Raw genomic sequence first — 15,332 nt, 5'->3', positions numbered from 1 at the left:
CAGATGGATGTGTGGTTTTTTTTCCTGGGACCAGGCACGGTGGATAGCAGATGGATTGAAGAAATCAGCTGTTAGCCTAAATAGGCCAAGTCTAAACTAATATATTAAATTGCCTAAATAAACAAGTATATTTCATAGGCCAAGTCTAAACTAATATATTAAATTGCCTAAATAAACAAGTATATTTCATAAATAAATGAAGGAGCTCAAGTCTTGAAAATATGGGCAACTCCCTATCCTCGCTGGACTCTCATTCATTCAGTTTCTTCTTCGCATTAGCAAAGAAGGACTACGTGTTTCACGAACTCACATTCTATAGAGGGGCTATCACTCTTTCATTCTGTGGTAAAAGACCATTTGTTATTTAGAATGATTTATTTCTGTTTTTAGAGGGAGAGAAACCAAAAGCCCACTGTGCCAATTTTAGAAAATCGTCAGTCCAGTAATTGTGCCATTGCATTTACCCAAGTTCTCTTTCAACTCCAGGACCACCCGCCTGATGCAGGACTCTCGAGCCAGACACTCTCAGACTGAAACATTCACACCTCCATTCATTTAGGAAAAGATAGTCAATTTGTGCCACAGTTTAGACTTAACTCCCTCTTGTGATATTGTGGTGCAATGACAGAATGACGCAATTTACCACAATCTGCCATGTTTAAAAGAAGAATGTTTAAAGGAAGAACCACTACATACATAACAGTTAATATATTTAGCTCAGATGAGTGATTTTCCTAAATAGTGTCACCAACTTCCATCAACCTGACCACACCATGTAAAAAGTGCTTTAATGTAGATTTTAGGTTTGCAGCCCCCATGAAGGACTGAGAGTGGGAGACAGAAGGTCTTCAGGGGCCTCAGGGGGCCAGACATCCCTCGTCCTCCCTCTCAAATATGCCTGTTCTGGAGCAGAGATGAACTGACTAGGCCCTAATTACCTGAGTTTGGAAGAAGAGTGTAGGAGTGAGTGGAGGAAGAAGGGAAAGGAGAGACCACAGAGTTGTACCAGCCATTTCGTGCTTTGGCCCCCGCTGAGCGCGCCACAAAACCCACATCAAAGTCAACCCACACACCTGTGGTGGCCCCTGGGCCGCTTTGATGAAGCTTACCAGCTGTAAGGGAGATGTACAATTGGGTCGTGTTCATTAGGCACCAAATGGAAGAAAACTGAGAGTCCAGCCAATTAGCTGAAATGCCAGTCCATTTCTGTAGCCAAGGAGGACAGCAATCACGTTATATGATAGTCAAGTGTCAGGTCAGCGTCGGGTATTAAAATCTGTCTGGATTGCCATATCCCAGTGTTAATCATACGAATCCCATTCTCTCGCACGCCCCACCATGGCCCCAAACTTAACACACTTTCATACAAACCTTACCACATCCTCACCTACCACCCCGCCTCCACACAAATTCTCCCTTACTCACCAGCATGTCGGTGGCGTGCAGGTAGTGCTTGCTGGCCATGCAGGCCTCCAGTCTCTGTGGGACCTGCTTGATACTCTCGATCTCGTCCAGCAGGTTGAGGACGTGTTTGTGCTCGATGCCTTCGATCCACAGCTTCCTCAGTTCATCCCTCTTGCAGTGGAGCAGCATCTTACAGGACAGCAGGTTCTCCTTCACCTGGGATACAATGGGACATCACACAAGTCAGACACCACGGTGTTCATCAGGCGATAAAGGGAAAAAGACGGACTGAAACAGGGACAGAGTAGTTGGACTGTTGTAAAAGATTTTGCTTCGGTGTGCATTAATGAATCAACCCCACCCCCAGGGTCAGACAGGTGAGGCTCCAGGGTTGTGTTCACCAAACTAAAGAAAGTTGACTGAAACAGGGAGGGACTACTAATCAATAAGAAACAATCCTTTTCATCTCTGCTGTAAAGCGTTATTTTCTGTTGTGTGCCCTAATGAACATGACCCATGGGTCCGTTCAGAAACAAGAGAGGCAAGCGTTTAGAAAGTTCAGATAGAAATGTATTGCGCAGAACAGACGTGATTATTTGTCAGGTAGAATAGGGAGTTGTCAGCTTTATTCATTACATTTCTATCTGGTACGTTCTGAATAGTTTCAGGGACACATGAACACTCTCCTTTCCGTTTCAAAGCTGAATCATTGGGCACTTAACGTGGCACAAAAGCACCATCACACACAAGTCTTTGGAAACCTTTCTAGGTTCTCTTTGTAACAGTCTCATATACAGTTGAAGTCAGACGTTTTACATGCAGCTTAGCCAAATACATTTAAACTCAGTTTTTCACAATTCCTGACATTTAATCCTAGTAAAAATTCCCTGTTTTAGGTCAGTTAAGATCACCACTTTATTTTAAGATTGTGAAATGTCAGAATAATAGTAGAGAGAATTATTTATTTCAGCTTTTATTTCTTTCATCACATTCCCAGTGGGTCAGAAGTTTACATACAGTACACTCAATTAGGCATTGCCTTTAAATGGTTTAACTTGGGTCAAACGTTTTGGGAGGCCTTCCACAACCTTCCCACAATAAGTTGGGTGAATTTTGGCCCATTCCTCCTGACAGAGCGGGTGTAACTGAGTCAGGCTTTTTCAGTTCTGCCCACACATTTTCTATAGGATTGAGGTCAGAGCTTTGTGATGGCCACTCCAATACCTTGACTTTGTTGTCCTTAAGCCATTTTGCCACAACTTTGGAAGTATGCTTGGGGTCATTGACCATTTGGAAGACCCATTTGCGACCAAGCTTTAACTTCCTGACTGATGTCTTGAGATGTTGCCTCAATATATCCATATAATTTTCCTCCCTCATGATACCATCTACTTTGTGAAGTGCACCAGTCCCTCCTGCAGCAAAGCACCCCCACAACATGATGCTGCCACCCCTGTACTTCACGGTTGGGATGGTGTTCTTCAGCTTGCAAACCTCCCCCTTTTTCCTCCAAACATAAAAATGGTCATTATGACCAAACAGTTCTATTTTTGTTTCATCAGACCAGAGGACATTTCTCCAAAAAGTACAATCTTTGTCTCCATGCACAGTTGCAAACCGCAGTCTGGATTTTTTATGGTGGTTTTGGAGCAGTGGCTTCTTCTTTGCCGAGCGGCCTTTCAGGTTATGTCGATATAGGACTCGTTTTACTGTGGATATAGATACTTTTGTACCAGTTTCCTCCAGCATCTTCACAAGGTCCTTTGCTGCTGTTCTGGGATTGATTTGCACTTTTCACACCAAAGTACGTTTATCTCTATGAGACAGAACGTGTGTCCTTCCTGAGCGGTATGACGGCTAAGTGGTCCCATGGTGTTTATACTTTCGTACTATTGTTTGTACAGATGAAAGTGGTACCTTCAGGCATTTGGAAATTGCTCCCAAGGATGAACCAGACTTGAGGTCTACAATTTATTTTAGACCCGTGTTCCTGAGGGTCTTGGCTGATTTCTTTTGATTTTCCCATGATGTCAAGCAACGAGGCACTGAGTTTGAAGTAGGGCCTTGAAATATATCCACAGGTACAACTCCAATTGACTCAAATTATGGAAATTAAAATATCGGAAGCTTCTAAAGCCATGACATCATTTTCTGGAATTTTTCAAGCTGTTTAAAGGTACAGTCATCTTAATATACTTAAACTTCTGACTCACTGGAATGGTGATACAGTGAATAATAAGTTAAATAATATGTCTGTAAAAAATTGTTGGAAAAATGACTTGTGTCATGAACAAAGTAGATGTCCTAACCCGACTTGCCAAAACTTTAGTTTGTTAACAAGAAATGTGTGTAGTGATTGAAAAACTAGTTTTAATGACTCCAACCTAAGTGTACGTAAACTCGGTGCACCTCAGCCAAGCACAAGGTACTAAACGATATCATAATCGCCATCGATAAAAGACAGTACTGTGCAGTAATCTTCAGCAACCTGGCCATGGCTTTCAACTCTGTCAATCACCGTATCCTTATCGGTAAACTCAACAGCCTTGGTTTCTCAAATGACTGCCTCGCCTGGTTCACCAACTACTTCTCAGACAGAGTTCAGTGTGTCAAATTGGAGGGCTTGTTGTCCAGACCTCTGACAGTCTCTATGGGGGTACCACAGGGTTCAATTCTCGGGCCGACTCTTTTCTCTGTATATATATCAACGATGTCGCTCTAGCTGCGGATGATTCCATGATCCACCTCTACGCAGACGACACCATTCTGTATACATCTGGCCCTTCTTTGGACACTGTGTTAACTAACCTCCAAACGAGCTTCAATGCCATTCAACATTGCTTCCGTAGCCTCCAACTGCTCTTAAATGCTAGTAAAAACACAAATGCATGCTTTTCAACCGTTTGCTGCCTGCTCCCGCCCGCCCGACTAGCATCACTACTGGACGGTTCTGACCTAGAATATGTGGACAACTACAAATACCTAGGTGGCTGGCTAGACTAAAATCTCCTTCCAGACTCACATTAAGCAACTCCAATCCAAAATTAAATCTAGAATCAGCTTCCTATTTCGCAACAAATCCTCCATCACTCATGCTGCCAAACATACCCTTGTAAAACTGACCATCCTACCGATCCTCGACTTTGGCTATGTCATTTACAAAATAGCTTCCAATACTCTACTCGGCAAACTGGATGCAGTCTATCACAGTGCCATCCGTTTTGTCACCAAAGCCCCTTTTTCAACCCACCACTGTGACCTGTATGCTTTAGTCGGCTGGCCCTCGCTACATATTCGTCGCCAGACCCAGCTCCGCCTCATCTCAGCTCACTGGTCACGATAACAACACCCACCCGTAGCACGCGCTCCAGCAGGTAACTCTCACTGGTTGTCCCCAAAGCCAACACCTCCTTTAGCCACCTTTCCTTCCAGTTACATTTACATTTATACATTTAAGTCATTTAGCAGACGCTCTTATCCAGAGCGACTTCTCTGCTGCCAATGACTGGAACGAATTGCAAAAATCGCTGAAGCTTATATTTGTGTCACTAACTTTAAACATCAGCAATCTGAGCAGCTAACCAAAACGCTGCAGCTGTACATAACCCATCTGTAAATAGCCCACACAATCTACCTACCTCATCCCCATATTGTTTTTATTTACTTTTCCACACCAGTATTTCTACTTGCACATCATCATCTGCTCATCTATCACTCCAGTGTTAATTTGCTAAACTGTCATTACTTCGCTACCATGGCCTATTTATTGCCTTATCTCCTCACACCATTTGCACACACTGTATATAGACTTTCTTTTTTTCTATTATGTTATTGACTGTACACTTGTTAATTCCATGTGTAACTCTGTGTTGTTGTTTGTGTCGCACTGCTTTGCTTTATCTTGGCCAGGTCGCAGTTGTAAATGAGACCTTGATCTAAACTAGCTTACCTGGTTAAATAAATAAATAAAAACTGTACATCCGACACACAGCCTGGAGAGATGGGAATGACATCACGCTGTTGTGGAACACTAGCGGGCTATCCCAGAGGCTCTAACAGTGACGCAGGTGTCAGAGCCACACACACACACACACACTAGAGAAATCAGCCAGGCCCTCACACTGCCTGCTGCTAATGTCCTTGATGTACAACTCCCTGGGACCATCACTCTGCCTTCACACTGTTATTCACAGGCCATGCACATGTTCTGAATGTTTTGCTGCAAATGTTTTTACTTTTTAACTCTTCATTGTGGGAAAGGGCTCATAAAATAAGCATTTCACAGTAAAGTCTACAATTGGTGCATTTGGCATATCAGGTGACAAATTCAATTGGATTTGATTTGAAACATTGTGCGTGTTCCCTCTCACCCCTTTGATCTTGTTACGGGAGCTGGTGATTCTCTCGGTGATGCTCTGGTAGGTGCGGATGGCGGTGGTCAGCTCAGCGTAGTGTTGGACGATCTGCTCATCCAGGTCCCGGTCGCACTTCTCAAACGCCTCCTCCAGGCGGCCCTTCTCCGTCTCTCTGTCCTGCTTGTCATCGCTGCTGGACAGGGTCCTACACAGACACAGGCCAATGCTCATCAATTGTCTGTCAAGGTGTCACCTTGTGGTCCTTTTCGTAATCTTGTGTAGGCCTAACTTCTAGTTCATCATTTTTTCTAGTCACTAGATCTGGGTAAAATACAGGCAGCTAGTAGCCTAGCGGTTAGAGTGTTGGGTCAGTAAGCGAGAGGTCACTAGTTCGAATTCCTGAGCTGACAAGATGAAAAATATGATGATGTGCCCTTGAGCAAGGCACTTAACCCTAATTTCTCCAGGATCGCCGTTGATAATGACAGACCTTTGGGTCGTATGGGTACGTGTCCTTGGGGGTCGTAGTGTACGTGTTCCTGAGGGTCGTATGGGTACGTGTTCCTGAGAGTCGTAGTGTACGTGTTCCTGAGGGTCGTAGTGTACGTGTTCCTGAAGGTCGTAGTGTAGTGTACGTGTTCCTGAGGGTCGTAGTGTAGTGTACGTGTTCCTGAGGGTCGTAGTGTACGTGTTCCTGAGGGTCGTAGTGTACGTGTTCCTGAGGGTCGTAGTGTACGTGTTCCTGAGGGTCGTAGTGTACGTGTTCCTGAGGGTCGTAGTGTACGTGTTCCTGAGAGTCTTAGTGTACGTGTTCCTGAGGGTCGTAGTGTACGTGTTCCTGAAGGTTGTAGTGTACGTGTTCCTGAGGGTCGTATGGGTACGTGTTCCTGAGGGTCGTAGTGTATGTGTTCCTGAAGGTCGTAGTGTACGTGTTCCTGAAGGTCGTAGTGTACGTGTTCCTGAGGGTCGTAGTGTACGTGTTCCTGAGAGTCGTAGTGTACGTGTTCCTGAGAGTCGTAGTGTACGTGTTCCTGAAGGTCGTAGTGTACGTGTTCCTGAAGGTCGTAGTGTACGTGTTCCTGAAGGTCGTAGTGTACGTGTTCCTGAGGGTCGTAGTGTACGTGTTCCTGAGGGTCGTATAGGTACGTGTCCTTGGGGGTCGTAGTGTACGTGTTCCTGAAGGTCGTAGTGTACGTGTTCCTGAGGGTCGTAGTGTACGTGTCCCTGAAGGTCGTAGTGTACGTGTCCCTGAAGGTCGTAGTGTACGTGTTCCTGAGAGTCGTATGGGTACGTGTTCCTGAGAGTCGTAGTGTACGTGTTCCTGAGAGTCGTAGAGTACGTGTTCCTGAGGGTTGTATGGGTACGTGTTCCTGAGGGTCGTAGTGTACGTGTTCCTGAGGGTCGTAGTGTACGTGTTCCTGAGAGTCGTAGTGTACGTGTTCCTGAGGGTCGTATGGGTACGTGTCCTTGGGGGTCGTAGTGTACGTGTTCCTGAGAGTCGTAGTGTACGTGTCCCTGAAGGTCGTAGTGTACGTGTCCCTGAAGGTCGTAGTGTACGTGTCCCTGAAGGTCTTAGTGTACGTGTCCCTGAAGGTCTTAGTGTACGTGTTCCTGAGAGTCGTAGTGTACGTGTTCCTGAGAGTCGTATGGGTACGTGTTCCTGAGAGTCGTAGTGTACGTGTTCCTGAGAGTCGTAGTGTACGTGTCCCTGAAGGTCGTAGTGTACGTGTTCCTGAGAGTCGTATGGGTACGTGTTCCTGAGAGTCGTAGTGTACGTGTTCCTGAGAGTCGTAGTGTACGTGTTCCTGAGAGTCGTAGTGTACGTGTTCCTGAGAGTCGTAGTGTACGTGTTCCTGAGAGTCGTAGTGTACGTGTCCCTGAAGGTCGTAGTGTACGTGTTCCTCAGAGTCGTAGTGTACGTGTCCCTGAGGGTCGTAGTGTACGTGTTCCTGAGAGTCGTAGTGTACGTGTTCCTGAGAGTCGTAGAGTACGTGTTCCTGAGGGTTGTATGGGTACGTGTTCCTGAGGGTCGTAGTGTACGTGTTCCTGAGGGTCATAGTGTACGTGTCCCTGAGGGTCGTAGTGTACGTGTTCCTGAGGGTCGTAGTGTACGTGTTCCTGAGGGTCGTAGTGTACGTGTTCCTGAGAGTCGTAGTGTACGTGTTCCTGAAGGTCGTAGTGTACGTGTTCCTGAAGGTCGTAGTGTACGTGTTCCTGAAGGTCGTAGTGTCGTACGTGTTCCTGAAGGTCGTAGTGTACGTGTTCCTGAGGGTTGTATGGGTACGTGTTCCTGAGGGTCGTAGTGTACGTGTTCCTGAGGGTCTGAGAGTAGTAGTGTACGTGTTCCTGGGTACATGTTCCTGAGGGTCGTACGTGGGTACATGTTCCTGAGGGTCGTAGTGTACGTGTTCCTGAGGGTTGTATGGGTACGTGTTCCTGAGGGTCGTAGTGTACGTGTTCCTGAGGGTCGTAGTGTACGAGAGTCGTATGAATATGAATTATGGGTTCATAATATTTTGCATCTTAAACCACTCAAACGCTGGAGTCAAATTAATATGAAGGAAAAAATAATAATAAAATCAACATGCCAAACAGGCTCAAGAAACCACACTAGACAACCAAAATAGTGCTGGTCATTTTGGCTCTGAATGTTGGATTTTGGCAGAGATTTTGTTGCAGATATTTGATTAATGTTTAGGAATTGATGAAAGGGCCAGTCTTACATAATAAACGGGCTGGATCTGGCTGATGGGCGACCAGTTGAATAGCCCTGTCCTACAGTAAAGGAATAATCATACAAAATTGGCATAACATAAAAGTGCCAGGTTTTATATCCTGAAAACCATGCCAGTCTTGTTGTCATAGACCCAGGCGATGGGACAATGTTGAGTAACAGACTTGACAACACTTGTTTTTGCCCTGTATTTCATCAAACTCCAAACCACACATAAAATAAGGGGAGAGGTAAAAGTCTCCCTCAAGAGCTCATTAAAGCCTCTTCGCTCTTCACACACAGCTGAAAGCTGGAAGGGGGAGAAGATTCTCAACGGCATCCCCCTAGAGTGGCTTGAGATGCCTACTTGACACAAGTCAGAGCTGAAACACAAAGCAAGTGATCTGTGATCTGATTCTCTGTTAATGTAATATAACTAGTTATTTCCCATGCCATCATGTCCAACCTAACTAGTTAACATACTTCATATAACCTCCCCTAAATTTAGCGAACCTGAATCCTTAGCTCTGACATGCACCATCACCCTTGACTAATTCAAACACTAGACTGACAGTAGCCAAGTCCCTTTTAGAACCCGAAAGTGGCATGGGGTAACCATGGTAACAGTCTGGCGTTTTAGGCAAGCAGTAGCCATAAGTAAAGGTACATAAGAAAGTGAAGATAATCTTTGTTGCAGACAACAATTGCGTGCAGAATAGGATTTTTCCTCAAAGTGCTGCACCCTCGCCCCATGCACACTGACATCTGTCAAACCCAGTAGACGACAGCTCCGTTTAATCTAGAGAAAAAGGGGGTAAAGAGAGCTACTCTACTAAGTTACGGCAATGGCTACTTTAAATGGCGTGGAAACACACAGTAAACGACATGTCATGACATAAACGACACTGTTCAAGCTAAGGCCAACCCATGATGATCAATGCACCCTGTCAGCGAAGGGCAGCAAAGCAGGCTATAAATGGGTGCTGATGCTGAATAACAAGTTGCATTGGATATTTCGTTTTAGTTAGCTAATAAGTTATCTTGTCTCTGTACCAAGTCGCGAGCTTGTTGTATGAGCAGGGGAGGTCAGCTGTCAAAAGCGTGACAGCTAGCTAGCTAACTTTCAGCTAGCTAGCAAGTGGCTTCTTCCTCACGCTTTCCTTGTGACTATTGAAGAAGAGTGTTATTTGACTCATAATGATGATAAACACTGCTAAATTATGCGAACAGGTCGCGATGACAAACATTAGCTAGCGTAGCTGACTAACATTTCCTCAAAACTCGCTTGACATAAAACTAGCTAGCTAACAGATAGGAAGCTAACAACAGGAAGGATGTTTCTCCTTGTCCAGGACCTGAAATGACAGGCCTAGTTAATGAAAACAGTAGTGCCCACTGGCGTATTATGTCGATAGGATAATTCACCCGTCAATTTGAGTGAGCTTACCTTATAACAGAGATAAGTAAGCCTGAAGGGTCTTTGCTTTTGCTAACAGCACTCCGGTATCTCCCTGTATCAGCTGCCATTTTTCCAGCTACTGCACCCAAACAGAATGACAATCTACCAATGAGAGACGAGGAAAATTGTTCCTCATTCGGTAGTGTGGCTGAGAAAGCTGGGAGTTGTAGTCCAAAATCTGTCTAGACTTGTTGATATTGTTCTTAGTAGTTTGCTGTGTGCTTACAAAACGCCCATTGTCGATTTTAGCATGTAAATCTTGGTGGGGCAAACAAAAAACAAAAATGTTAGATGCATGCCATGAAAGCCATATTACTACATTAATTGCACTATAACTGTGACAAACTGTTAGGGCCTACATAAAGCTGTCCCAACAGCAGAGCGTTCTTTTCAGCACCACGGAGTGAATCCTGACCACTGATACACCTGGCTATCAGCGTAGCCTTGTCTGGCAGCGGAAAAATTAATTCAGCCTCATTTACTGCCTTTAAAAAAACGTTGCTGACATGGCTGACTTGCTTAAACAAATGTGGTTTCTAATGACAATTGAGATGTACAAACTATGACATAATGGGATGGCAAGCGGATAAGAGGCCATCTGTCATTTCGATTAAGACATTAATGAGAGAGCTAGGACGGATGTAGTCAACATAACAATTTGTTTAGCACTTTTGAAATTGAAATGTACAGTGACAGAATCCAGAACATGGGCAGTGTTCTCCCTGTACACCAAGACAAAATCGTAGGATAAATAAACAGGGCATATTAGCAGACAATGAAAGCTCTTAAAATATTCAATGATTACATTTCTCTAAAACCGGCTATAGGCTTCATGTGCACCACCAAGTCAGAACAGTAGGCTCAGTTATGAGGGGCAAAGGGACCAAATGATTAGGGTGAGGCACATGGGCTTACTTTCTTAGCTACAGAATACATATCTCCCTGGAATATTACATCATTTATGCAGCAGCATACAAGACATTTTTGGACTCACCTTGTTCTGCTGTCCTCACTTGAACAGGAAGGTGGTGCGGTGGTCTTTCTTGTGGGCAAATTTTGTCATCAAGCTTTGTCATCAAAGTATGGCATTCTCTGGATTTTTTGGTGCTTTCAAGGCAAGTGGGAACTCGGAAAAAAACAAGGTTGAATCATGACGTGAGTGATCTTCAGGTTGGAGCTCTAGAAAGAGGCCATGACGTGAGTGATCTTCAGGTTGGAGCTCTAGAAAGAGGCCATGACGTGAGTGATCTTCAGGTTGGAGCTCTAGAAAGAGGCCAAGTTCCTGACATGGAATTCTGAGTTGGATGATCGTTCAATTCGTATTTTCCCAGTCGGAGATCGTTTTATTCCGAGTTCCCAGTTGTCTTGATATCACTGAAGTCTGAGATTTCCCAGTTCAGAGTTTCCAGTTGTATAGAACGCGGCAGAAGTCATGCTGGATTGACCGCATGGCCAATGTATTCTACCTTTTCTGGCCCATCGTGTTGAATGTTAATCCTTTTAAGCTTGGAAAAGAGACCCTTAAACCCAGACTTGGACCACATACCCACTCCACTCAATAGCAGGCTAGTTATGGCTTTGCAACACTTGCAGTTAGTCACTGATTCCTTCCAAATCACTCATTGTTGAATTTGCGATTTCCAACTTGTTGTGTAATGTTTATGTCCAATGGCCGAGGATCACCGATACATTTTATCGATCATTTCTCTTCATATGACAACGATTGAAAAGGATTTGCCAGTACATTGTCAACGTGATTCATGATGATGACTGCTTGTCTAGCTTTCTAGCTAAGATTTTGAAACTATAATGTTGACATGATCAGTCCAATCAAAGCTACGGTAGATATAACGTCATTTTATCTGTGGGCCAATGACCTTGAGGCTTCTTGGATGGACACTTCTAATGTAACTCTATGGCAGCACCCAAGGGACTTGAATTTTCGAGCTCTCCCTGTAGATTTTGTGGTGATGTAGTGTCCCCATGAGTGACAGAACACTGAGCCAATCACGGCGCAACTCGAGAACATGACCAACTCCTATGCTCTGTGTTTTCCACTGGCTGCCCCACCACCACAGAAAGCACTGAGCTCGGCTGAAACACCTGCATTTTGGAGCTGCCTTACTCAAGAAAGCAAAAAAGAGACCATGTTTGTATGCGGCTTTATTTTTTTACATTGTTTGCAAACTGATATGTGACACATATTAATGCCAATATATCATGCAAAACAGGCAACAATTATTACTTTTTTTTTTGTTAAACATGTGGGGCTCAAATGACGGGTCGCCACTGAAAACACCACTTCCATACTAACCATTGTATGTTGCATTTATCATACTACTGTTCTATTGCAAATGTCTTTCATTGGTGTGCTTGTTTCTGCAAGAACACTTCTGATATCCCACAAGAACCCTTCTGTTGTGTTGCATACTTCTTTCTTAGCGTGCTTGCTTCAGCAAGAACACTACTGATATCTTGCAAAATGTCTTGAAGAAAATCTAAATGCAATTACAGTAAAAGCACTGAAGTACACCCTTTGATTTCCAGTCTAGCCCTCACGGTAGGCTACAGTGAACGAGCGAGCCAGGGGGACAGTAAAAGCACTGAAGCACACCCTTTGATTTCCAGTCTAGCCCTCACGGTAGGCTACAGTGAAAGAGAGAGCCAGGGGGACAGTAAAAGCACTGAAGCACACCCTTTGATTTCCAGTCTAGCCCTCACGGTAGGCTACAGTGAACGAGAGAGCCAGGGGGACAGTAAAAGCACTGAAGCACACCCTTTGATTTCCAGTCTAGCCCTCACGGTAGGCTACGGTGAAAGAGAGAGCCAGGGGGACAGTAAAAGCACTGAAGCACACCCTTTGATTTCCAGTCTAGCCTTCACGGTAGGCTACGGTGAACGAGCGAGCCAGGGGGACAGTAAAAGCACTGAAGCACACCCTTTGATTTCCAGTCTAGCCCTCACGGTAGGCTACGGTGAACGAGCGAGCCAGGGGGACAGTAAAAGCACTGAAGCACACCCTTTGATTTCCAGTCTAGCCCTCACGGTAGGCTACGGTGAACGAGCGAGCCAGGGGGACAGTAAAAGCACTGAAGCACACCCTTTGATTTCCAGTCTAGCCCTCACGGTAGGCTACGGTGAACGAGAGAGCCAGGGGGACAGTAAAAGCACTGAAGCACACCCTTTGATTTCCAGTCTAGCCCTCACGGTAGGCTACAGTGAAAGAGAGAGCCAGGGGGACAGAAAAAGGAAGAGAGAGATAACGTGCACATGCATGCGTGAGCATGTGCGCGAGCGTGAGAGAGAGAGTGTGTGAGTGTGTATTAATGGCTTTCTGTTTTTAGGACATATAGCTCTGCGTTTTCCAGAACTGCTCCTCTGTATCTCTGACAATCTGGAAACAAACGGAATGGGAGAAGGCATTGATTTTGGTGGGGAAGGGGTCGATCCAACAGGCCCAGTGCTGATTGATGTGCCTGTGGACAGCAGAGATAACATTGTGGGAGATCTTGGCCTTCCCTCCAAAATAGAAACAATCACTGTGTCATGCAGGGCCACTTTCTCTTTGATGGGCGCATGCTTCTAACTTCCTTGGGCCAAGTTCAATTTCAAGTTCTTATCACCCTCCCCTCCCTGCAGCCAATGTCCCATTTTACATGTCTCGGGCTAATCTCTCCAATGACATGGCACCAAGGTCATTTGTCAGCAGATTCTGTAGATGTACACTAAATGATTGCTGTGTGACTGTCATCTGTAGTTGTAAAGGACAACGGCAGTGAGCCTGGCTCCTGTTATTTCTGTATATTAACGTCTCACTGCTGTTAAAACTGGTGCATTTTTGGACAGTTCATACCAGGGTTTAAGAATGATAATTTTGTGTGATATTGCATTTAATATTTTAAACCAGTTTTCAATTCTGAGTCCCCTCATTTCAGATTAAGGAGGAGGCACAGTAGCTGCAAATTGTATTTAAACTCACTAATACAGTACAGGTGAAAGTTGTGAAAAAATAGTTTTGTAATATCTAAATTCAATGTTTTCCCACAACACCTACAACTATCACTTCTGGAGACAATGTGTGAGATGTAGGATCACCCTGTTGCAGGATAACTTAGTGTATTTAAAAGGCTTCTGAAGTTTGTCATTTCCACTTTGAAATTTCTGTCTTGATTCTCCCTAATGAAAAATGTCAGTTAATTATAATCTGGTTAGGCGAGGTGCTGGCTAGTGGAGTATAGACAGCCAAGCTGTCTACTGTCTATACCCTGATGAAGACAGCTTGGCTGTCAAAACGTTAGTATTACATTATTGCATCTGAACTCCAAGAGTGTGTGGCTCTCCTTTTGTTTTTCATTAATCATAATTCACATTTCCTGTTCCTGCAGGATTATTTTCCTGCTGTAGCACACTGGCTCAAATGAGGATCCTCCATCTGTATATGTTTGTATAGAGGAGTAAAATGTTGTTTCCAAGGTAACAGCATATGTGTGCGTATTACATAGCTTACCGTAGAATAGACAATGGGACTTTTTTTCTTTCTGTCACATCATTTCAATGTAAACCTGGTTGTGTTCATTTTTAAAATTAGGTTTAATCATCCACACACACAGCAAATAGGCCAGTGATACCTACAGCAGTGTCGATTTTTCGGTGTACCATTTCTAGTGTTGATTCAGGAGTTAAATTAGCTCTGTAACTGTTCAATTGACACTCATTGGTGTAAATAAAGAACCCTAATATTGGTGTTAATAACCGCTGGCACGTTCAGCAGGATGCAACATTTTGTAACTTTCAGATAGAAATATGCTATGTAGAACAAACATGCCTCTCTTGACATGTAGGATAGGAAATCACATCAGCTCTATGTATGGCATTTCTATCTGCAACGGACCATGGACCTGAGTTGAACCAAAACCACGCCCATCAATGTAATATTTCCCAGCATGCTCTATTGCGGGTTGATTTTTTTAATTGTTTGTTTCAATATTTATGTTTTTGCATGTACATTGATTGACATGTGTTTTTCTAAACTAATACAATCTGTTACTTGGATTTATTGCACCCGTTATTTAAATGGTTGTTCCAGTTTAGATTCTTTAGGTAGTCTCATCCCAAACTCTGGCAGGATTCCAATAGGAATTACAAACATGACTTGCAGGCCTGATGTGGCCTGTAAAACCATGTGTTTCAGCCTACTGTATTAGGGTAAAACTAGGCCCTCAAAATAAAGCATATTGTATTGTCTTTAAGAATTTTATTTCAATAATAACATATTCGCTTAGGATCTCACTTGGTGAATGCCATAGGACTGAAAATGCAACAACCATGTCTCTGTCACTTACAAATTCAGTCTTGGGTGGTAACTCTACAATTCACTCGAAAGGCAAGGCAAATAAGGCTT

At 44.1% G+C, this 15,332-nt stretch overlaps 1 protein-coding gene across 2 annotated transcripts in view; it reads right to left on the bottom strand.

Moving 5' to 3' along the window:
• The window catches only part of exoc4 (exocyst complex component 4), a 323,186-nt gene extending 313,151 nt beyond the window's left edge, over positions 1 to 10,035 (bottom strand). For both annotated transcript variants that reach the window (XM_065021455.1, XM_065021456.1), the window contains exons 1-3: positions 9,920 to 10,035; positions 5,775 to 5,964; positions 1,426 to 1,620 (exon numbers count right to left, since the gene is read on the bottom strand). In XM_065021455.1, coding sequence (XP_064877527.1) covers positions 1,426 to 1,620; positions 5,775 to 5,964; positions 9,920 to 9,999 — 465 coding nt within the window. In that variant the 5' untranslated portion in view covers positions 10,000 to 10,035. The remainder of the gene's footprint in view (positions 1 to 1,425; positions 1,621 to 5,774; positions 5,965 to 9,919) is intronic.
• Positions 10,036 to 15,332: the final 5,297 nt, after the last annotated feature.

The sequence above is a fragment of the Oncorhynchus nerka genome, linkage group LG8, assembly GCF_034236695.1.
Source record: "Oncorhynchus nerka isolate Pitt River linkage group LG8, Oner_Uvic_2.0, whole genome shotgun sequence".
Lineage (NCBI taxonomy): Eukaryota > Metazoa > Chordata > Actinopteri > Salmoniformes > Salmonidae > Oncorhynchus > Oncorhynchus nerka.
This window is presented reverse-complemented; position numbering and strand designations above follow the sequence as displayed.